The following is a 23,035-nucleotide window of genomic DNA, read 5'->3' on the forward strand; positions in this document are numbered from 1 at the left end:
TCCATTTCAAATATATATATAACCCTTTAAAATGGTCTTTTCTTACATGTATTACCTGAATGATCACTCATAAATGTCTAGCTAAACCACAACCCAGAGTCAAATTTTATTTAAACCTAAATCATAAGCTTTTTAAGAAAACTGTAAACAAAGTCCCCAAATTTTTATTTATTTTTTTTTTTTTTTGAGACAGAGTCTCCCTCTGTCACCCAGGCTGGAGTGCAGTGGCGTGATCTCGGCTCACTGCAAGCTCCGCCTCCCAGGTTCGTGCCATTCTCCTCTCTCAGCCTCCCGAGTAGCTGGGACTACAGGCACCCGCCACCATGCCCAGCTAATTTTTTTGTATTTTTAGTAGAGACGGGGTTTCACTGTGTTAGCCAGGATGGTCTCAATCTCCTGACCTCGTGATCTGCCTGCCTCGGCCTCCCAAAGTGCTGGGATTACAGGTGTGAGCCACCGCACTCGGCCAAGTCCCCGAATTATTCTTACTTCAATGCTAAAAAGACCAAGAGATAAGGAACAAATATTCTTTGCTGTTGTCTTGATATGCAGTCTCTGGGACATCTCTGGGATCTCCAGTCATCTTAGATGTGAAATTCTTAAAGTCAAATTATTGTTGATTCATTTTAATCTTAAAGGCAGCAACATGACATATTATATGTTTCATATTCCTGTTAAATTCGTGAGTTGTTAAGGCCAAGAAATGTGATTTGTTATTAAGGATGAAGGCCAGGCATGGTGGCTCACCTGTGTAATCCCAGCACTTTGGGAGGCCCAGGCAGGCGATTACATGGGGTCAGGGTTCCAGACCAGCCTAGCCAACATGGTGAAACTCCATCTTTACTAAAAATACAAAAATTAGCTAGGCGTGGTGGCACATGCCTGTAATCACAGCTACTCAGGAGGATGAGGTACGAGAATCATTTGAACCTAGGAGGTGGAGGTTGCAGTGAGTTGAGATTGCACCACTGTACTCTACACTCCAGCCTGGGTGACAGAGTGAGACTCTGTCTCAAAAAAAAAAAAAAAAAAAAAAAAAAAATGAGAAAGCTCAAAAGCGGCAACAGGAAGTGACATTTATTGAGCTAGTCATATTCACATACATTATCTCATGTAATCCCCCAGACAACACTGTGAGCTAGTTATCACCTCTATTTAATAGATGAAGAGACTGAGGGTCAGAGAGGTGAAGTGACTTGCCCAAGTTTATATAGTAGGCCGTTTGAGCCCTACTCAATTCTTACCAGGGTCCACTTGAATAAGAAGTCCAAACTTGGCCTCCTTTGCTAAGGTCAGAGTAAGGTTGCAGAAAAGGAAGGAAAATCAGATCATGAGTAAAGATCTGAGATGAATTCATGAACTTACAAGTGCCATTCCAGGTGGTGGATGGTAGATTTTGGGGACATCACCCAGACCTCTAGGACTAGCTTGACCTTTCCACAACAGGTCTACTTCTTATTTCTCCTGAGAAATCAGCTCCAGGGGTCTATCCAATAAGGCCTTCATGTTTGCTGAACTTTCTGTTGATCTAAAACAGACATCAGCTGTTGGAAAGACACTGCTACTTTAAGATGTTGGCCTTGGCAGACATTCCAGCAGTTTTATTTTCCTCAGGATTGTCATGGGGAGAGGAGAACAAACTGTCTCGGCTACAGTGAAGCCGAGTCATTTAGTCCTCTCATTGTCTTATTTTTATATGCAACAGTGCCCAGCTCAGGGCCTTATGAGGCAGAAGGTGAAACTGATTCTAGAGGCGGGGACTCGGGTACCGGACCAGATTGAGAACTAGCTAAACAGGGCAGGGCATAAGCGGCTTTCCATAAGACACAGCCACCAGGGCACTATGTCAGTTTACCATCACCAAGGCAACACCCGGAAGTTACCACCCCTTTCCATGGCAATGACCTGGAAGTTACCACCCACCTAGACATTTCTGCATAAACTGCCCCTTAATTTGCATATAATTAAAGGTGGGTTTAAATATGACTGCAGCCCTCGTCTGGACGTACTGCTGGCAGGTAGCCGTGGTCTGTAGGGAGCAGTATCTCTGCTGCCGCTGTCCTTGAGTTCTTTTCTCGGTGAAGCCAGGCTAAGCCCCAGTTTTGGGGCTCACCTACCCTGCATCACCTACACAGTGCAGAGTAGGCTCTCAGGAAATATGGAGTGAGTAAATTTGGCATTTGTTGTCATAGTGATTATTTCTATGGTAACATCTAGGCAAAAGGGCCAACCCTTGTGTCATTTCAAAAAAGGTCAGTTTCGCTCAGCGCAGTGGCTCACGCCTGTAATCCCAGCACTTTGGGAGGCCAAAGCGGGTGCATAACCTGAAGTCAGGAGCTCGAGGCAGCCTGGCCAACATGGTGAAACCCTCCTCTCTACTAAAAATACAAAAATTAGCTGGGCGTGGTGGCCAGCGCCTGTAATCCCAGCTACTCGAGAGGCTGAAGCAGAATTACTTGAACCCAGGATGTGGAGGTTGCAGTGAGCTGAGATCATGCCACTGCACTCCAGCCTGGGTGACAGAGCAAGACTCTATCTCAAAAAAAAAAAAAAAAAAAAAAAAAAAAGAAGGTCAGTTTAATTTTCATTGTCTCTAAGGTGCTGTCCATGTTTTCCTAACCTTGATATGACGGTGCAGGATCTGAGGGGTTGGGGCAGTAAGTACTTTCTCACGTAGTCCTAGTGAGTCAATGTTAACAATATATTTATAGTTTATAGGGTTTTGATTACTGTCTGGAAGTACGAAGGAGGAAGACAAACTAGTTCACAATATAAAATCAATAAAATAAAAATAGCACCATGTAGGAGACTTCCTCTGGATGTCACTAGATTTGTGCTGTATAAAGTTCTTTCTAGAAGAAGAGTGTCTAAATATACCGGAGGAGAACTATGGAAACAGGATAAAACAGGAGAATTGACTAAAAAAACCCCACAAGTATCTCATTTGCATGCGCTACCATGGAACGTGCTTTTGTTCCAAGTGGGTAGAATTCTCTTCTCCATGTGGATAGGAATTAGAGAACATTTTTCAGTGTCTGGGAGGCAAATGAGGAAAGAGGGGGAATTGGGCATTTTTGTTTTCATTTTGACTGAGGGACACAGAGATGACTGCAAAGAGTTACCAATGGGTTTGCTCAAATGTGAGAGCTTTTGGATAGTGGTGTTATTGGGACTACTATTCACTATTCAGGTGGTTCACAACCTCTCCACCTTTTTGACTTGTAGAACTTCTGTTTGTCCTGTAAGACTCAAATTAAATATCCCTCCCCTTGGGAGCTTTCCCTGACTTTCTTCCTGTCTCACTGTCATTTTTCAAGCTCCACAGTGTTTTATATGTACTTTGTGATATTTATCATGGTAATTATTTTTTGGTAACTAACGCTATGTCCTCTTCTTTCAGGCGGTGCTGTGTGTTGTTCTTTATATATCCAGGATCTAGCAGGGCGCCTGGCACATAGGCTCTCAATAAATCCTGGTGAATGGATGGAAGATGGAGTGGATCCTAACTTCATTCTCTCCTGAATTCTTTCTAGACCAACTCCATCAGATGTTCTGGAGATTGAGGAATCCAAGCCTTAGAAGACCAGGATTAGGAAATTATACAGGAACAGGACTAACAGGAGAACAGTATACTCTTCAAACTCTCCCTCCAGTCTAAGGCAAGTGAAAGATTTCTCGACATAAGTCAGACTTCCCCTAACAGTGCTTAACCCTGGGCAAGTCACTTCCACTCTCCAGTTCTCAATTTCCTCATCTGCAAAGTTAGGATAGTAATAGAACCTCCCTTTTAGGATGACTGTGAAAATTAAATGGGATTATTCCTATTACAGTCAGCATAGTGCCTGGGCACTTAGTAAGTACTCAGTAAATCTTAGATATTATTATTAGCTGCTCTGAAACTAAGATCTGTGTAAAACACCAATGATAGCTTTTTATAAATATCTGTTTTATCTTGTTGTTTTCTTTTTCATCTTTTTTTTAATCCTTCAACTTTCTTTAATCCATGTAGCTTTAAAAAGCTTTTTTTTTTTTTTTTTTGAGATGGAGTCTTGCTCTGTCACCCAGGCTGGAGTGCAGTGGCGTGATCTCGGCTCACTGTAAGCTCCGCCTCCCAGGTTCAAGTGATTCTCCTGCCTCAGCCTCCCAAGTAGCTGGGACTATAGGCACCTGCCACCACGCCCGGCTAATTTTTTTGTATTTTTAGTAGAGATGGGATTTCACCGTGTTAGCCAGGATGGTCTCTGTCTCCTGACCTTGTGATCCACCTGCCTCGGCCTCCCAAAGTGCTGGGATTACAGGCGTGAGCCACGCGCCTGGCCAAAAAGCCTTTTTTATAAAAAGCATAAACATAACATCATGGCGAAGCTCAATGCCTCCTGTTCCAGGCAGCCTTCCCTTCTTGCCACCCAGTGTTGTAAAAATGACCTTTCTTTTCTGCCCCAACATTGTCTGTGCCATAACAGCACATATTAACTAATATCCACTGTAAAATTTCCCACTCCAAACTCAATCCGTGCGAATGGACGTCGGATTGACTATATCCTCGGTAGTTTTCTGGAATGTGAAGCTTTGTTTCCCCTGCTTCGGCTCTTCCTGTGGTCTAGAAGCAGGGCTTAGTGTTCAAGGAGGAGGCTGCATAAGGCCAGAAAGATCCTGGCCAGGGGTTAGGAAACCCAGATTCCTGCCGGATGAGGACTGGACTCTTCTATCTCTATAGAACAGGGGTAATGATGTCTCTTTTCCTAAGTCAGGTGGTAGAGAGGTTTAAATGAGATAAACCTCGTTTACGCATTTGTGAATTAAACACAAAATATATTAATCTCAATAGATATTGGAGACTCGGAAGAATGGGAGGGTGAGAGGTGGGTGAGGGATGAGAAATTACCTAATGGTTACAATGTACATTAGTATTCAGATACACTAGATTTCACCACTACACAATATATCTGCGTAAAAAAAACCACACTTGTACCTTACACATTTATACCCAAAAAAGTCGATTATTCTCATTGCTTCTGTCAAATGGGAACTTCAGTCCGTCAGCTGACTTTTCCAAGTATCAGTGTGCTCCTTGCCTGTGGATTTCTCCTGCTTGGTTTTGGATATTGAATTGACTTTTAGGACTTAATTCTGCCTTGGTTTGAAGACACCCACCAGGCTTCTGGGATTCTGGTGGCAAACTTTGTGGAAAGTCCTTTCCAAAGCTGTAGCTGAGGCCCGAGGGACCCTTGGCACCCACTTTTTTGTGTCTAATGCTGTTCTCTTTGGCTGAAATGACTTCTTATTTTCAAAAGCACAAGAAAAGTGAAAAGGCCTACTATCCCCATGTGAAGGCCCAGAGTCTCTGGACCCCTGCTTTATGCGAGAGATTAGAGCTTAATCTCGGCCAGGCAAAGTGGCTCATGCCTGTAATCCCAGCACTTTGGGCTGACATCAGGGGTTCGACACCAGACTGGCCAACATGCTGAAATCCCGTCTCTACAAAAAATACAAAAATTAGCCAGGTGTGGTGGCACGCGCCTGTAGTCCCAGCTACTCGGGAGGCTGAGGCAGAAGAATCTCTTGAACCTAGGAGGCAGAGGCTGCAGTGAGCCGAGATCGAGCCACTGCATTCCAGCCTGGGTGACAGAGTGAGACTTCGACTCAAAAAAAAAAAAAAAAAAAAAAAAAAAAAAAGCAGTAGGAGGCATGCGGGAAGTAAAGGTTTGTGTGTGTGTTTGATTTTTGTTAACTTCTAAGCCTATTTTCACCTTAAGAGGAAAGTGTGGATATGTTTATTTAAGTGGTATTTTTATATATACATTCCAAGCTTATTATTTTCTTCTGGATATTTTTATTTGCAAGTAAAACAATATGCAGATCCATTTCACAACTTGTTCACATATCTACTGATTAGAGAATCAGATGAGTAGAAAGCACTGAAAATCATCATAGTTCTCTAATTCTCACTAAAGTTGTTGGGTGGGAGAAATTTGATGACATGAAATGAAGCTGAGGGAAGCTCCTTGCTGTTTCTTGTATCCATTGCTCCTTATAAAGCATTAGCAGAAAGATATCCCACCAGGAATATTTTTAAACTATGGGGCAAATTAGGCAATATCTGGACATTCATTTAAATATTTAGGCCTGGCGAGGTGGCTCACGCCTGTAATCCCAGCACTTTGGGAGGCCGAGGTGGGCAGATCACCTGAGGCCAGGAGTTCAAGACCAGTTTGGCCAACATGGTGAAACCTCATCTCTACTAAAAATACAAAAATTAGCCGGGCGTGGTGGCATGTGCCTGTAGTCCCAGCTACTTGAGATGCTGAGGCAAGAAGATCACTTGAACCCGGGAGGCGGAGGTTGCAGTGAACCGAGATTGTGCCATTGCACTCCAGCCTGGGTGACAGAGTGAGATTCTGTCTCAAAAAACAAACAAACAAACAAAAACACAAACAAATAAAAAACTTTGGAAAATCAAATATTGCATGTTCTTGCTTACAAGTGGGAGCTAAACAACTGGTACGCATGGACACAAAGATGAGAACAAAACACACTGGGGACTCCAAAAGTGATGATGTGGGAGGGAGGGAAGGATGGAGGGAGGGAGGGGAATGAGCTGAAAAACTGCCTGTTGGGTATGATGTTCACTATTTAGGTGATGGGTTCGCTGGAAGCCCAAACCCCAGCATAACGCAATAGATCCATGTAGCAAACCTGCACATGTAACTCCTGAATCTAAAAATAAAAAAATACATACAGAGACTCAAGTCTAATCCTAGCACTTTGCGGGGCTGGGGTGGGCGGATCACTTGAGGCCAGGAGTTTGAGACCAGACTGGCCAACATGGTGAAACCTTGTCTCTAGTAAAAATACAAAAATTAGCTGGGCATGGTGGCGGGCGCCTGTAATCCCAGCTACTCAGGAGGCTGACTCACAAGAATCACTTGAACCTCGGAGGCAGAGGTTTCAGTGAGCCAAGATCATGTCACTGCACTACAGACTGGGTGGCAGAATGAGACTGTGTCTCAGATAAATTTGTAAATAAATATAAGACAAAACTAAATTTTTTAAAAAAGCTAACAAAACAAAAATACAAAGTAAACAATTAAACCAAGTGTATTTATTTATTTTTTTGACACAGGCTCTTGCTCTGTCACCCAGGCTGGAATGCAGTGGCACAATCTCGGCTCACTGCAGCCTCTGCCCCCTGGGTTCAAGCAATTCTCCTGCCTCAGCCTCCCGAGTAGCTGGGATAAACCAAACTTCTTACCCACTATCAAGTGTCAATATTTTATCTTTGTAGATAACATGCGAAATTGGGATTTGAATGGTAATTATTTACTGACAATCCTAAAACAAACTCCTCTGGACACACTCCCCTGAGTTTAGGAAATAAACTCTAGCCAAGCTAAAAACAATTATCTAAAAAGAAAGCTGAAAACGATTCAAAATGCATTTTCAGTGATGTCAGGAAAACACGTATTCATCATTTTGTTTTGGGCTTCACTCTGTTTTGAAATTAACGATGGGCAGTCCTGTTATTCCCTCATTCAGGGCTCAGTTCTTCCTTGGAAGCAACAAGAAGTATTAGAGGTAGATTCTACCCACAGAGGACCAGAGGAGGCTTGGGAGGATGTAGCCCTGATTTTCCTACCCAGTTGCAGTTCCCTACCTGGGGGAAAGTGGTGCATCTTGGAGGCTCTTTGTTCTTTTCTCTAAGTGGTCCTAGGGCCCATCCCCAGGCCTTATGGCAGGAGAGTCACCTCCGCCCACCGCACGAGCAGCTCTACTGCTGGGAGCAACCACGCACAGCAGTGTGCACCCAGGGGCTTGCCAGGATCAGTTCCCCAACACTCACAATGGAAAATAAAAGCCATAGACCCTTCCCACAAATCTCCCTGAGGAACACGATATGCCCTCTTAAATAAATATTTTTCAGATGGGAGGCTTTCTAAATAGAAAATAAGTGACTGGGTTAGCAGACACAATCCTTGGATCGAAATTTACCTGTTTGAGCCACACATTGGTTGTCATCAGCTGATTCTTTTCATCCTAAGAAAATGACAATTAAAAAAATACTGTAAGTTGAAGTGAAAGTAAGTTGTGATTTTTGCTGTTGTTTTAGAAATGGGGTCTCAAGATGTTGCCCAGGCTATAGTGCAGTGGTGCCACCATAGCTCACTGCACCCTCGACCTTCGGGGCTCGAGCCATCCTCCTGCCCCAGCCCCCAAGGAGCTGACTATAGGTGCACGCCACCACACCCAGCTGTTTTCTGTTTGGTTTTGATCAGAAAAATGTATCTGAGTCTTACCTTTGAGGTGTTAAAAGTACAAAAGATTCTCAATTTTAAACAGTCAAATGGCATATAAATAGTCAAACGGTATGCAGATTTTGCTTAAAATGAAAAATAACTAAAACGAGTAGCAGTTCATTGTGGCTGTATTTATATAAAATTGCATAACCCAGAAGGCACTTTAAAGGTATGAAGTAGGCTGGGCACAGTGGCTCACTCCTGTAATTCCAGTACTTTGGGAGGCCAAGGCGGGTGGATCACCTGAGGTTAGGAGGTCGAGACCAGCCTATCCAACGGCAAAATCCTGTCTCTACAAAAAATACAAAAATTAGCTGAGCATGGTGGCGCCTGCCTGTAATCCCAGCTACTAGGGAAGCTGAGGCAGGAGAATCACTCGAACCTGGGAAACGGAGGTTGCAGTGAGCCGAGATCACATCACTGCACTCCAGCCTGGGTGAAAGACAGAGTTTCTGTGTCAATAATAATAGTAATAATAATAATAATGAAGGGGCAAAGTAGAGGGAAATAATAGCTAAATTGGAGATGGGCTTTGCATGACTTCCTAGAAGGAATCCTGGGGTATTGAGCCAGCCACGGCAGGTGAGCATGCACACACGTGTGTAGTGGGGTGGAGAAAATGGACAACATAGGAGGATTCTTCTGGGGCTTTGGGGACCATAGCAGGACAATTTTGTTGCATTTGGGGAGTTAAAGTTCACTGGTTTCTTCTAAGAACACAATCATGGCAGAAATGCAAGCTAAAAAGGAAAATTAGAATGTGAAGGCATGGGTGAGTTCAGAAGAGGTGACGGGGCCGCCTAGGGAGAGCAAGAATGGGCCTGGCTGTGGGCACTGTTGTTACCACCCCGTCTCCCTGCAGACCCCCCTACCAGCCCAGGGCACAGCCACGGAGGATCCAAGATCACAGCGCGTCAGCCCCAGGCTCAGTTCCTCTTCTCTGCAGTTCTCAGCCCTCCTTCCTGAGTGTTCAGCAAACCAGGCCAGGGGCAACGACTATCTTAGCAACCACATCCTCCCCCCAGCAAAAAGGTCCCACACTAACAGTGCTGCAATTTACCCTGTGATACCTTCTCGTTCTTTCCTCAGGTCATTTCAGTGGCTTCTTGGGGGCAGATTTTCTCTCACAATAAATTATTTTTTAAATTGAAATGTCAGACATAGGGAAAAAATATATTTTAGACTCATAAACAGGTTAAGGAATGCATGTTCTTTTTAGCTAAGTGCCAAGGATTACTCACCACATCTACGAGCTGGGATATTTTCAATCCAAAATATACTTTTATGGTGTCATTAGAATGTAATACAGGGCGGACCCATTTCTGATAACCTTGGAACAAATGTCTGAGGAGGGCATCTTCATTTTCGGCGATTGAACTGAACCCTGCAGTGGCTGTAAAAGAATCATGGGGGGACATGGGTAAATGGGAGGGGCACGATGCCTGGATGAGTGTCCCGTGGCATCCTGCACCATAGGCTGTGTCTGTTTCTAAACAGCCCAGTTCCTGAAAGGCAACTTGGAGCATGCGAGAGTCTCCATGCCCACTCCCACCTCCCTCCAAACACACACAGCTGAAAACAGAATCCGCAATTTTTTTTTTTTTTTTTTTTAGTGAAAATTTTTTTTTTGAGATGGAGTCTCGGTCTGTCGCCCAGGCTGGAGTGCAGTGGTGCGATCTCTGCTCACTGCAAGCTCCACCTCCAGGGTTCATGCCATTCTCCTGCCTCAACCTCCCGAGTAGCTGGAACTACAGGCACCCACCACCATGCCCAGCTAATGTTTTGTATTTTTAGTAGAGATGGAGTTTCATCGTGTTAGCCAGGATGGTCTGGATTGCCTGACCTCGTGATCCGCCCGCCTTAGCCTCCCAAAGTGCTGAGATTACAGGCATGAGCCACCGCCCCCGGCCCAGAATCCACATTTTACCCAGAGTTCCGCTCTCACAAGATTTTCCCATCATGGGGTCAACACCCGGGTCCCAGAAGCTCTATCTGCAGCCACCCCGACCCTCACCTCTGGTCCCATCTGCAATGCTCCCTCTTCACAGACATGGGCCCTGCCCATGAGCTGTTCTCTGTCCCTGAGCCTCCAGCATCTCCCTTTGGAAGTCTCTTGTTATTTGTCACACCTGTCTTCCTCTGGAGCCCTGACGATGGGCGCAGTGGGCATTGTATTTGATCATGTTTACCCAGCACCTAGAACAGTGCCTGGCCCATAGTGGGTGTTCATTTTATGTGTGTTGGTAGGTGTCAGAGTTGGCATGTGGTCACTGAACACCAGCCGTGTGCCCCTCACGGTCCTCTTGTCTTTTTCCCAAGGAAGTCTTTCCTTATGAAGTCCTTCCTTGGTCAGCAGCCAGGATGTCACACTCTGCCTCACTGTGCGAGAACCTCAGAAACACCCAGTGTTAAACTGTAACCCTCCAGTTGGGGAAATGGCTTAGGAATGCAGTCCCAAAATAAAGTTTTATTTTCCTTACAGTGCAGTGCTATCACATTTAAAACAAGCAAGTCCCCTACTTTTTTTTTTAAAAAAGATGGGGTCTCACTATGTTGCCCAGGCGAGAGTGCAGTGGCCATTCACAGGTGTAGTCCCATTACTGATCAGCATGGGAGTTTTAACTTGCCCCTCCTTGCCTGTTCAGCACCCGATTAATATGCTACGGCAACTCATTCTGCACCATGTCCTGACCATAGAAAACCTTTTTCTTCCCACTGAGACACCCATATGCTGGGTAATGATCTCATGAGAGACATACCCTCCAGGTTTACCCAATCAAAGTCCAGGGATTCTTTTAGGAAGAAAAGCGAAAGTGTACCTACCCCCTGTTTGCAGAAGGCTTCTGTAGGCACTTTCCTAAGAGAGGAGCAATTCAAGGTGCCTCTGTCCCAGCACCTCAGAGGCATGGGTGAGGTGGGCTGTGTGCTCTGAGGGTACCCAGCCCCGTTTTCCTCCACATAAATGCAAATGAGTGATAGAGACGCAACCTTACATTTATGCTTATTTATTTAAAAACTGTGGGCCAGGCACGGTGGCTCATACCTGTAATCCTAGCACTTTGGGAGGCTGAGGTGGGAGGATCATTTGAGCGCAGGAGTTGGAGACCAGCCTAGGCAACATAGGAAGACCCTGTCTTACAAAAATGAAAAAATTAGCCGGGCATGGTGGCGCACCCCTATAGTCCCAGCTACTTGGAAGGCTGGAGCGTGAGGATGGCTTGAGTCCTGGAAGTCAAGGCTGCAGTGAGTGGTGGTCGCACCACTGCACTCCAGCCTGGGTGACACAGCAAGACACCGTCTCAAGAAATTTTTGTTTTAATGAACAAAAACTGATCTGTTGATTACTATTAGTACCAAGAGCAGCACTGGGAGCAGCCAGCTGGGCAGCCACCAGGGTGTCAGTCTGTAAAGAGCCAGGAAACCTTCCTGGAAATGTACAGGGAGAGAACAGAGGGAATTCCCCACAGCCTCTAGAGGGCAAGTTGTGTATTTGCTCAGGGGGACATTCTTGAAGTCATCTTTGACTCCTCTTTTTCTCCCACCCCGCATCGGGTCTTAGTGTTCTTCAGAATACATCCCAGCCCTGATTGTTCCCCACCATCTCCACCGGGGCCACGCTGAGAGCACAGATGCTCTCTCTCTTGGGCTCCTGCACTGCTTCCTAATTGTTTCCACTCCTGCCCTTTCTACAGTCCATTCCGCACACAGCACCTAGAGAGGATTATGTCAGTTCCTGCTAAGCGCTCCAGATGGTTTCCCATCACACTCAGAAAGAAACATCCTAAGTTCCACCACAGTCTCCCTGACCCCATGTGGCCCTGACTGTGTACCCCCCAACCATACTGCCCGCATCCTCCTCCCCAGTCCTCGGGGCAGTCTGCGATTCCCAGAACAAGCCAGAATGCATCTGCATGGGGGAAAGTTCTTACGCTTATCCAGAGAGTCCACAGCCATTCCTTCACTTGTCCAGTCTTTGCTCAAATGTCATTTCCTTGAGTAAGTCATTTCAGGCTACACTATTTAAAAATCCCTCTCCTCTCTATCCTTTTAGGGTACTTTATCTTCCAGTAGAGAACATAATCATATCACATTTTTCTGTTTATTGTTGTCTCCCCTCCCTAGATGATGCCAGCTCCAGGAAGTTGGGGATTGTCTTCCTTACTCCTGTATTCCCAGCTCCTAGAATAGTGACTGCCACCCAGCAGCTGCTGAGCTAATGACTGTTGAGTGGACAAACACTTGAGCAATGATGCAGTCAGCTTTGTGGCCTTTGTTTTACTGAGGGGCATCTGGAAAGTTGGGACCAGAGGTGAATTGCTCAAGAGAAGAGGGAAGCAGTGAGGACACAGCTGTCCTCCTCCATCTATTCCCAGGTCAGGGAGCCCCCTCCTCTAAGGCAGAGAATATTGTTTGAAAGGCACTTGTCTTCACCTGTTTTGTGCGGCTACAACAGAATACCACAACCTGAGGAATTTGTAATGAACAGAAATTTATTGGCTTACGGTTCTAGAGACTGGGAAGTTCAAGATCATGAGACCAGCCTCTGGTGAGGGCCTTCTTGCTGCATCAAACATGATGGAAGAGCAAAGAGGGGGTGAGAAAGACAAGAGGGGGCCAACCCCTCCCATGATAATGGCATAAATCCACTCATGAGGGTGGTGCCCCCATGACCCAAACACCTGCCATTAGGCCCCACCTCCCAACACTACTGTGTTGGGGGTCAAATTTCCAGCACATGAACTTTGGGGAACACGTTTAAACCACAGCAGCACTGTGGCAGACACTGCCAGTTCCCTGCCCAACAGCCATTCCCCCCTTTTCCTTGGCAATAGATGCTAAATTTATTCAGGGTTGCATGGTGCCAGCATAAAAAGCTCAGCTCCGGGCTTCCTTGCATCTGGGAATGACCTATGGCACATGTAGCCAATTAGATACAAACAGTAGCTGTTGGGATTGGGGTGGTTAGAGAAAGGTTATTAAAAAGGATGGACTTGATCTGACATGTCTGCTTCCTTCTTTTTATCTGGAACTGGAGATTTGGCCACTCATCTGTCTTGCAAACCTGATGAAAGCTACACACATAGGAGGGCAGAGTGATACACAGAACCTGGGTTTCTGATAGCCCTGTACTATTGGCCTCCAAATTTCTTGGTATGAGAGAAAAGCAATCTCCTATTTGGTTAAGCCACTGTAGCCACTGACAGGCATCTGAACACAGCCCTGATGGCTGCTTGCACCACCTGACTAGCTGCTGAGGTGCTGGAGTGCTGAAATTCCTGCAGAGTCCCTGAGTCCCAGGTCAGCCAAATTAGCACAAATTACTGAAGACAATGGGTGGAGGCACTCCAGGGAGGCTGAAAACAACTGAATGATGCCTGAACCAACACATGCACGCGCGCGTGCACGCGCACACACACACACACACACACACACACCCCTATTAGCTCAGACAATTGTGAGCTGGGATAATTTCAGACACATAAGAGAGAGGGTTCCTGAAGATGAGCAGGGACTGTAACCATGAACTTCCTTTCCCAAAAGGAAAATTGTCCAGTCATTCTGAAAGGAAATGGAGTTGCACATTGGGAGGGGAAATCTAGAATTCCGACCTGAAATGCTTAGCATTTGCACTTAGGCAGCTGTGCCCCCTGTGAAGATATAGGAATCCTGCTCTTCACCAAGATCCAGGCTCAGCGAGCAGCTCTGCTCTTTCATGCACAGCATGCATCTCCACCTGTGTTACCACTGTCAGAAGGCGCACTTTCCGTCTGAATTAACAAAAAGCATGAACCACACTGGCTGTTAGGAACTGAATGTTTACATCCCTCAAAAATCAAATGTTAAAGCCCTAACCCCCAATGTGACTGTATTTAAAGACAGAGCCCATAAGGAGGCCCAGAGGACAAACCATGTGAGGACACAGCAAGAAGGCAGCCTTCTGCAAGCCAGGAAGAGAGTCCTCACCAGAAACTGACTTTTTAGTGCATGATCATAGACTTCCAGTTTCCAGAATTGTGAGAAAATAAATGTCAGTTTTTAATCAGTCTATGGTATTTTGTAATGGCAGCCTGACTAATGCAAATCTGTTCTGACCAAAACAGACTTTATCTCCCTAACAAAAAAAAGTCAAAGATTAAATGATTTCTGCTTAATATCCTGAAATTTCCGAACCTTTCCAAAATAGAAGCTGAAGTCATTGGCATTATTGAAGCAGACTTAGAGGACAAGCCTGGAAATGTTTCTGGTTTGTCCTTCTTGTGAAATAGAACATTATAAGAAAGATCAAGTGCTTCTCACAGTTGATCCTGTGAGACCAGGGCCTCCATAAATATTTGATGATATTTGAATGAACAAATGAACACATGAACAAAAGGCCATAACAGTGTTTTCTGTGACCCAGGGGAATGAGGCAGAGCCAGCCTGGCTTACTGCTCCCGAAGATGTAAAATCACAGATACGCTCAAGGTTTCCAGGACAAGTGGTCTTTGTATTATGGAATAAAAGGATTCCTGGAAAGTTGTGCATAGACCAAATTTTTGCAAAATAACTTATATTTAAGATTAATCACAATATTCTAAGATTCATTTCAGTAATCCATTGAGAAACCAAGAATTTTTCTCAGAAGATGAGTGTCCTCCATTGTGGATGCACATATATATATATATTTTTTTTAGGTAAAGTCTTGCTCTGTCACCCCGGCTGAAGGGCAGTGGCATGATCTTGGCTCAAGGCAACCTCCTAGGTTCAAGTGATTCTCGTGCCTCAGCCTCCTGAGTAGCTGGGATTGCACCAACATGTCCGGCTAATTTTTGTATCTTTAGTAGAGACAGGGTTTCGCTACATTGGTCAGGCTGGTCTCCAACTCCTGACCTCAAGTGATCTGCCCGCCTCAGCCTCCCAAAGTGCTGGGATTACAGGCATGAGCCACCACTCTTGGACATAGATGCATTTCTTAGAGAAGCTTGGATCCAATTTCAGCCACAATGAAAGAGGAAGGAAAATTGAACTGATAATGAAGTTAAGACAATAAAACCAAGAAGGACCTCCAGGATCACTCCCGCCCCTCGTTTTACAGGTGAAGATACTGGGGCATTGAGAGGAGCCTTGCCCAGGGTCATCCAGCTGATGGTGGCCTGCGTGGTCTTCTGGTGGCCAGGCCAGCCATCTTCTCTTATTCCAAAAATTCAATTCGATAAACATGTATTTGCTGTTATTGCTATTTTTGATGTTTTGCTGTTAGCATTGTATTTTCCAGAATCCTTTACTGTTATTTAGAGCAACCTACTACCTGGAAGAATTATATTATTTTTATTTTTTTGAGACGGAGTCTCACTCTTGCCAGGCTGGAGTGCAGTGGCGCGATCTTGGCTCACTGCAACCTCCGCTTCCCAGGTTCAAGTGATTCTCCTTCCCCAGCCTCCCAAGTAGCTGGGATTACAGGCACGTGCCACCATACCCACCTAATTTTTGTATTTTTAGTAGAGACAAGGTTTCAACATGTTAGCCAGGATGGTCTCGATCTCCTGACCTCGTGATCTGCCCGCCTCGGCCTCTCAAAGTGCTGGGATTACGTGCGTGAGCTATCATGCCCCAGCTGAATGATATTTTTATTTTATTTTATTTTATACTTTAAGTTCTAGGGTACATGTACACAACATGCAGGTTTGTTACATAGGTATACATGTGCCATGTTGGTTTGCTGCACCCACTAACTCGTCCTTTACATTAGGTATGTCTCCTAATGCTATCCTCCCCCTACCCCACCCCTGGCCATGACAGGCCCCTGTGTGTGATGTTCCCCGTCCTGTGTCCAAGTGTTCTCATTGTTCAGTTCCCACCTATGAGTGAGGACATGCGGTGTTTGATTTTCTGTCCTTGTGATAGTTTGCTCAGAATGATGGTTTCCAGCTGCATCCATGTCCCTGCAAAGGACATGAACTCATCCTTTTTTATGGCTGCATAGTATTCCGTGGTGTATATTCTAAAATCACATCACAAACAGCATTTGTTTGGCGGTAGGGAGACTCTAAGCCTTGGTGTCAGGTTATGTCACACACTTGAGACTCCCTCTGCTGTAGTCAGTCAGGCACAGAGGCCTTCACCCAGGGCCTCCCCAGTGGGCACCGCTCTGGTTGTGCCCCTTGGTGGAGGATGTCCCATGCTCTTCAGCGACGGCACATTCCTGCCTCACATGTGGCCGTGTGCACCCAACATTTCCTTGCTTTGAGTCTGTCTCCCCCCAGCCCCAAACACACACACTTAGTCCAACAACACGGCTTCAGAGAGTATTCGCTGCGTGTTAAACTTTACACCACCTCTGTTGGTAAAAAAGAAATTTTGCTACTTCTCTAAACCCCTATTCTTCCTTTTTCTCTCTTCTACTGCTTTTCCTTGCTTTTTTTTTTTTTTTTTTTTTTTTTTTTTTTTTTTTTTTTTTTAACAGAGTCTTGCTCCTTTCGCCCAGGCTGGAGTGCAGTGGCGTGATGTCGGTTCACTGCAACCTCCGCCTCCTGGGCTCAAGTGATTCTCCTGCCTCAGCCTCCCAAGTAGCTGAGATTACAGGTGCCTGCCACCACACCCGGCTAATTTTTGTATTTTTAGTAGAGACAGGGTTTCCCCATGTTGGCCAGGCTGGTTGCAAACTCCTGACCAAAGGTTATCTGCCCACCTTGGCCTCCGAAAGTGCTGGGATCACAGGCATGAGCCATGGCGCCTGGCCTCCTTGCTTAATCTTTGTCTCATTTTTCTTCGCCAAAATATTTCCTGGGGGGCTGGGTGTGGTGGTTCACAACTGTAAATCCCAGTTACTTGGGAGTCTGAGGCAGGAGGATTGCTTGAGGCCAGGAGTTTGAGACCAGCCTGGGTGGTGCAGTGAGGCTCTGATAAATAAATAAATAAATGTTTACTTCTATTTTAAATAAATGTGTATATTTCCTTTGGGGCCAGACAGACAACTCCATGGGCAGAGGAAGGAAGATGGAGAGCCAGAGAGCGAGTGTGAAGGCTTCAGTTCGGAGGCAGAGACAGGGATGGAGTGCACTTGGCCTGATGCTGGTCATCTCCTGTGCACCAAGCTCAGGCTGGGACAGGCTCTGGGAGAGTGTGCTGCTGTTGGCTCAGAAGGCTGATTCCCTTGCCTAAGTCATCACTCATTAGGATGAGAATCCAACAAATATTTATTTAACACTGAGAAGCACTGGACTCAGATTTAGAGACCATGGGTTCTGGTGCTGATTCCAAGCATTTAACATCTCCCAATAAGAAAAGGGAATGGGTGATGCCTGAGGCCTCCAGCAGCTCACACCTTTTGGGCTTTTAGAGTCTTTGTGTCTAAGAAACATCGACAAAATTGGCCTATTAACCCCAGATATTTGCTGTTTTCAAGATACAAAAGACAGCCAGAGTTTAAGATGTGCCCATGACTGGGGAGCAGCCCTTCACTCACAGATGAGGTTTATCTCATCAGACAGAGCAATCAGGTAAAAGTAACACAGCTACCAGGGGACTGGAGACACACCTCTGTGAGGGGGTTGGGGCTCTCTCAGCCCCACTGAATGAAATCATGAAAGATATTGATGAGGTGCCTAGTAATACCTTAAGACAAAGAAATTTTCCTTTGGAATTGAAGACCTGACCTGGTCTCTTTATTATTTTTATTTATTTATTTATTTATTTACTTATTTTTTGAGACAGAGTCTCGCTCTGTCACGCAGGCTGGAGTGCAGTGGCGCCATCTCGGCTCACTGCAAGCTCCGCCCACAGGCTCACGCCATTCTCCTGCCTCAGCCTCCCGAGTAGCTGGGACTACAGGCATCCGCCACCACACCCGGCTAATTTTTTTGTATTTTTAGTAGAGACGGAGTTTCACCGTGTTCGCCAGGATGGTCTCGATCTCCTGACCTCGTGATCTGCCCACCTCGGCCTTATTCTTTTTATTTTTTAATAGAGACAAGGCCTTGCTCTGTTGCCCAAGCTGGAGTGCAGTGGCATGATCATGGCTCACTGCAGCCTCGACCTCCTGGGCTCATGTGACCCTCCTGCCTCAGCCTCCCGAGTAGCTGGGACTACAGGAACACACCACCATGCCTGGCTAATTTTTAAATTTTTTGTAGAGACGGATGTCTCTCACTATGTTGTCCAGACTGGTCTTGAGCTCCTGGGCTCAAGTAATCCTCCTGCTTTGGCCTCGCAAAATGTTGGATTACAGACGTGAACCATTGCAGCACCCTTGGTCTTTTTTTTTTTTTTTTTTTTTTTTTTTAGACAGAATCTTGCTCTGTTGCTAGGCTGGAGTGCAGTGGCGTGATCTCGGCTCACTGCAACCTTTGACTCCCTGGTTCAAACAATTCTCCTGCCTCAGCCTCCCAAGTAGCTGGGATTACAGGCATGTGCCACCACACCCAACTAATTTTTGTGTTTTTGGTAGAGACGGGGTTTCACCACGTTGGCCAGGATGGTCTCGATCTCCTGACTTCACGATCTGCACGCCTTGGCCTGGTACATCCTACCAGTCTCTTTATTCTTGATTCTATTTCCTTTCCTCAGTCTCTCAGACGCCCCTGCTCTCTTCCCTCCACCATATCAACATCCACTTTTAACAAAATTTGACAAACACACACTGAGGTACAAACAACTGATAAGGCTTAATAGATAAAACTTTTCTCTCTCACAGATCTATACTAAATCCAATAACCTCTTATAAATCTCAGATCTGTGAGTATTTCTAGATCCATCAGCACCTGTTCATAATTTTACGAACAGGATTTCATAAAAATCTTCAGGATTATTTATGATTTTACTGATAATGCCATTTGTTTTATCCTCAGCCAGGACAGAAAAGAAATAATTGGGCCGGGTGCGGTGGCTCACGCCTGTAATCCCAGCACTTTGGGAGTCCAAGGCAGGTGGATCACCTAACGTCAGGAGTTTGAGACCAGCCTGGCCAACATGGTGAAACCCCATCTCTGCTAAAAATAAAAAAAAATTAGCCAAGTGTGGTGGTGGGCACCTGTAATCTTAGCTACTCAGGAGGCTGAGGCAGGAGAATCCCTTCAATCCAGGAGGCAAAAGTTGCAGTGAGCCGAAATTGCCACCTCACTCCAGCCTGGATGACAGAGCAAGATTCCATCTCAAAAAACAAAACAAAACAAAACAAAACAAAAACAAGGCTGGGCGCAGTGGCTCACGCCTGTAATTCCAGCACTTTAGGAGATCGAGGCGGGCGGATCACGAGGTCAGGAGATTGAGACCATCCTGGCTAACATGGTGAAACCCTGTCTCTACTAAAAATACAAAAAAATTAGCCTGGTGTGGTGGCAGGCACCTGTAGTCCCAGCTACTCAAGAGGCTGAGGCAGGAGAATGGTGTGAACCTGGGAGGCAGAGCTTGCAGTGAGCCGAGATGGCGCCACTGCACTCCAGCCTGGGCGACAGAGCAAGACTCCGTCTCAAAAAAAAAAAAAAGAAAAAAAAAAAAAGAAATTACTGAAGAATTTCAAATCTCAGCAAAGACGATTGGGAAATGTGGACTTTTTTGCTTTGACACCTTTTGGTATGTTATGGTTTTTCCTTCCACTATTGCCACCTTGTCAAAAAAAAGAAAAAAAAAAGAAAAAAAAAAGCATACCACGCCCATGGAGCTAGCCCTCATGGTGAAATCAAAGAATGCATATTTAATGGATTCTTGATAGCATGAGAACTCTTTTTTTTGGGGGGGGGAGACCGAGTTTCACTCTTTTTGCCCAAGCTGGAGTGCAACGGTGTGATCTCAGCTCACTGCAACCTCTGCCTCCCAGGTACAAGCAATTCTCCTGCCTCAGCCTCCTGAGTAGCTGGGATTACAGGCGTGTGCCACCACACCTGGCTAATTTTTTGTATAGAAACGGGGTTTCACCATGTTGGTCAGGCTGGTCTCAAACTCCTGACCTCAGGTGATCTGCCTACCTTGGCCTCCCAAAGTATTGGGATTACAGGTGTGAGCCACGATGCCCAGCAGAGAACTTATTAGAATGGCTTTGTTTTCATTTCCTCTTGCATTCCTAGACACTGGAACCATTCCTGGGATACAGTAGATGCTCAATAAGTATTTATTGAATGAATAAACACATGATGTCTTATCATATCATAATGTTGTAAGAGAGATGGGAAAATAAATAAGATACACCTCCTGCTTTTTGAGAGCAGACACCACACACAAAATGTGAAATAGCAATATGAGAGACACCCCATGGCCACGCCGGAGGAGCCTCTTTACCAAAGCCAGAAATATAAAAATGAAGGGGTTGCCTCTTGTAATTTGAAAAATGTAGTTTTGCATAACAAAAAGAAACTATTTTCTTTACAATGAGTAGTAAAGTTAAAAAACGTAAGGAAATATGGAACAGATTTAAAAATATGAGCAGATGCTGATGGATCTAGAAATACAGATGTAAGATTTATCACAGGTTATTAGATTTATTATAGATTTGTGAAAGATCACACAATCTTCTCAAACTCTTCCAGCCCACACAATGGAGACCAGTGCCAGGTGCCAAGCAATTCCAGTTTTCTTATATAATCCTGATTGTGCACAGAGGACGAGGCTTAGCTGAACCAAGAGAGTTTATGCTCAACACCCTCGCTAGCCATTGAGAGAAATCACTCTCTGGGAAAAGAGTGATGAGAATGAATTATTTTATAATAAATAGAATAATAAAGACAGAAAAACATCAGACACATGTATATTAATGGTAAACTCAAACACACAGAAGTTTCTTATTATTTTTGTGATTGGCAAACTGCATTTAAGACTTTGAAAAGTCTAAATTTCATGATATTTGAAAGTGAGTTTGAGGCTTTCTGCATTTAGAAATTCCTGCTCCACTTTGAGTCCTTGGTCTGAGAAAAGACTGTTTTTGACAATAGGATAATGTTCAGGTGCCTCACAGTCTTGGGACCTTGAAATGTAGAATTTATTTCTGGATTTGGGCAAATCTCCCTCAGTGTCTTCAGTTTTCCATTTGAAAATTACAATAATCAAACGTGGCAAAAATACTACTGAGAAATTAATACAAATTGCTGGTGGACCAACCCTTTTCTCACCATCTGGCTGCGGTTTCAGATGGTTTCTGATTCAATGGGGGAAAACTTTCTGTTCTCAAGTTACACAAAAAGTGAAATGATTACCAAACCCAGGAAATTGGCAGGTGCAAATGACCAATCCCCAAAGCCTTTCAGTACTTTATTCCTCTTTCCTTTTCTTTTTGTTCTCTTTCTCTGTGTGTCTGTCTCTATCTTTCACTCTTTCCTTTTATTTGTCCTTCATCCTTATCAAAAATTCTTCTATTTTCAGTTGATAATAGTCACATAAAACACATATTCATAGAGTTTTGATACATTTGTGTTTAATTGTGATATATAAACATACTAAATCTACCTACATACACAAATTTATTAAAATATTTATATAGGTCTACAGGGCATATTGGAAAAAATTAAATAGCTACACGCAGATACAGAAATTATTAGTAAATATGATAGAAAAATGTCGATATAATAAATTTCTGTGCCAAATATTTGAACAATTCTCTGAGTAATGCTTAGTGCATTCAGTAATGTTTTTCCTGCTTTTGTGTTTTCTTACCAAGCTCATAGTGATTCAGAAGGAGAAATGCAGCAAATGACAAAAACATAAACATTATGAAATTCATAGATATGATTTCTTCAGCAAAAACCCCCCACATCTCATAGAATTACTCATTTGGGCCACATTTTAAAGGTTATGCTAAATGTATCCTGTGCATTACATGTTGTAATTCTAACATTATCAACACCATAGTTTTGCCTCCTCTGCTTAAATAAGTTTGCAACTGTAGTTTTAATTTAGTGTGACTTGTGCTTACCTGAGGAAGGGATGCCAAGGATGATGAGAATCAGCATAAAATCTGGGAGCATCGTGATGTCAGTTTCAGAAAGACAATTTCTTCCTTTTTAACAACAGAGCATTTCCATTGGAAAAGGGGGTTTTGAAAAGAAAATGCAGGGGTTCAAAATCTGAAGTGGAACCCAAGAGGACAGCAACACCTGGAGTGGAATAAAACAGTCTCAACCCCTCTTGCCAAGTGCGCTGCTTCTCAAAGTGCACTTCATTGATTTGCAGTCAGCTGTCAGATCGTGTAAGTCTAAAACATATCGCTGGGTCCTAACTCCTGACTTATTAATTTACTCCCTTGCAAGAGATGCAGGGCACTGGAGAAAGGATGAAGCTAGACAACTTCTGTGATATTTTTCTTACGATTGGAGATCTGCATATGGAAGAACCACACTTAACCACATCCATAGTGAAAAGTTTCTCATCCCCATTATTTCTCTATTCTCTTTTCTTTTCTTTCTTTTTATTATTTTTTTTTTTTGATACGGAGTCTCGCTCTCTCACCCAGGCTGGAGTGCAATGGTGCAATCTCAGCTCACTGAGTCCTCCGTCTCCCAAGTTCAAGCCATTTTCCTACCTCAGTCTCCCGAGTAGCTGGGATTATAAGCACCTGCCATCATGCCCAGCTAATTTTTGTAGAGACAGGGTTTCACCATGTTGGCCAGGCTGGTCTTGAACTCCTGACCTCAGGAGATCCACCCGCCTCAGCCTCCCAAAGTGCTGGGATTACAGGCGTGAGCCACAGTGCCAAGCCTCTCTATTTTCTTTTCCAGTTGGACCTGAGAGTCATGAGTATGTCCTGGAGCCTCCCTATTCTGCTGGTTCGCACATGT

General features: G+C 44.6%; 1 protein-coding gene across 1 annotated transcript in view; it reads right to left on the minus strand.

The window, feature by feature from the left end:
- CHRNB3 (cholinergic receptor nicotinic beta 3 subunit) overlaps nucleotides 1-22,406 on the minus strand; it is a 34,725-nt gene extending 12,319 nt beyond the window's left edge. The window contains exons 1-3 of the mRNA XM_050800408.1: nucleotides 22,174-22,406; nucleotides 9,536-9,687; nucleotides 7,990-8,034 (exon numbers count right to left, since the gene is read on the minus strand). Of these exons, the coding sequence (XP_050656365.1) occupies nucleotides 7,990-8,034; nucleotides 9,536-9,687; nucleotides 22,174-22,225 (249 nt within the window). The 5' untranslated portion in view covers nucleotides 22,226-22,406. The remainder of the gene's footprint in view (nucleotides 1-7,989; nucleotides 8,035-9,535; nucleotides 9,688-22,173) is intronic.
- Nucleotides 22,407-23,035: the final 629 nt, after the last annotated feature.

Source organism: Macaca thibetana, chromosome 8, assembly GCF_024542745.1.
Source record: "Macaca thibetana thibetana isolate TM-01 chromosome 8, ASM2454274v1, whole genome shotgun sequence".
NCBI lineage: Eukaryota > Metazoa > Chordata > Mammalia > Primates > Cercopithecidae > Macaca > Macaca thibetana.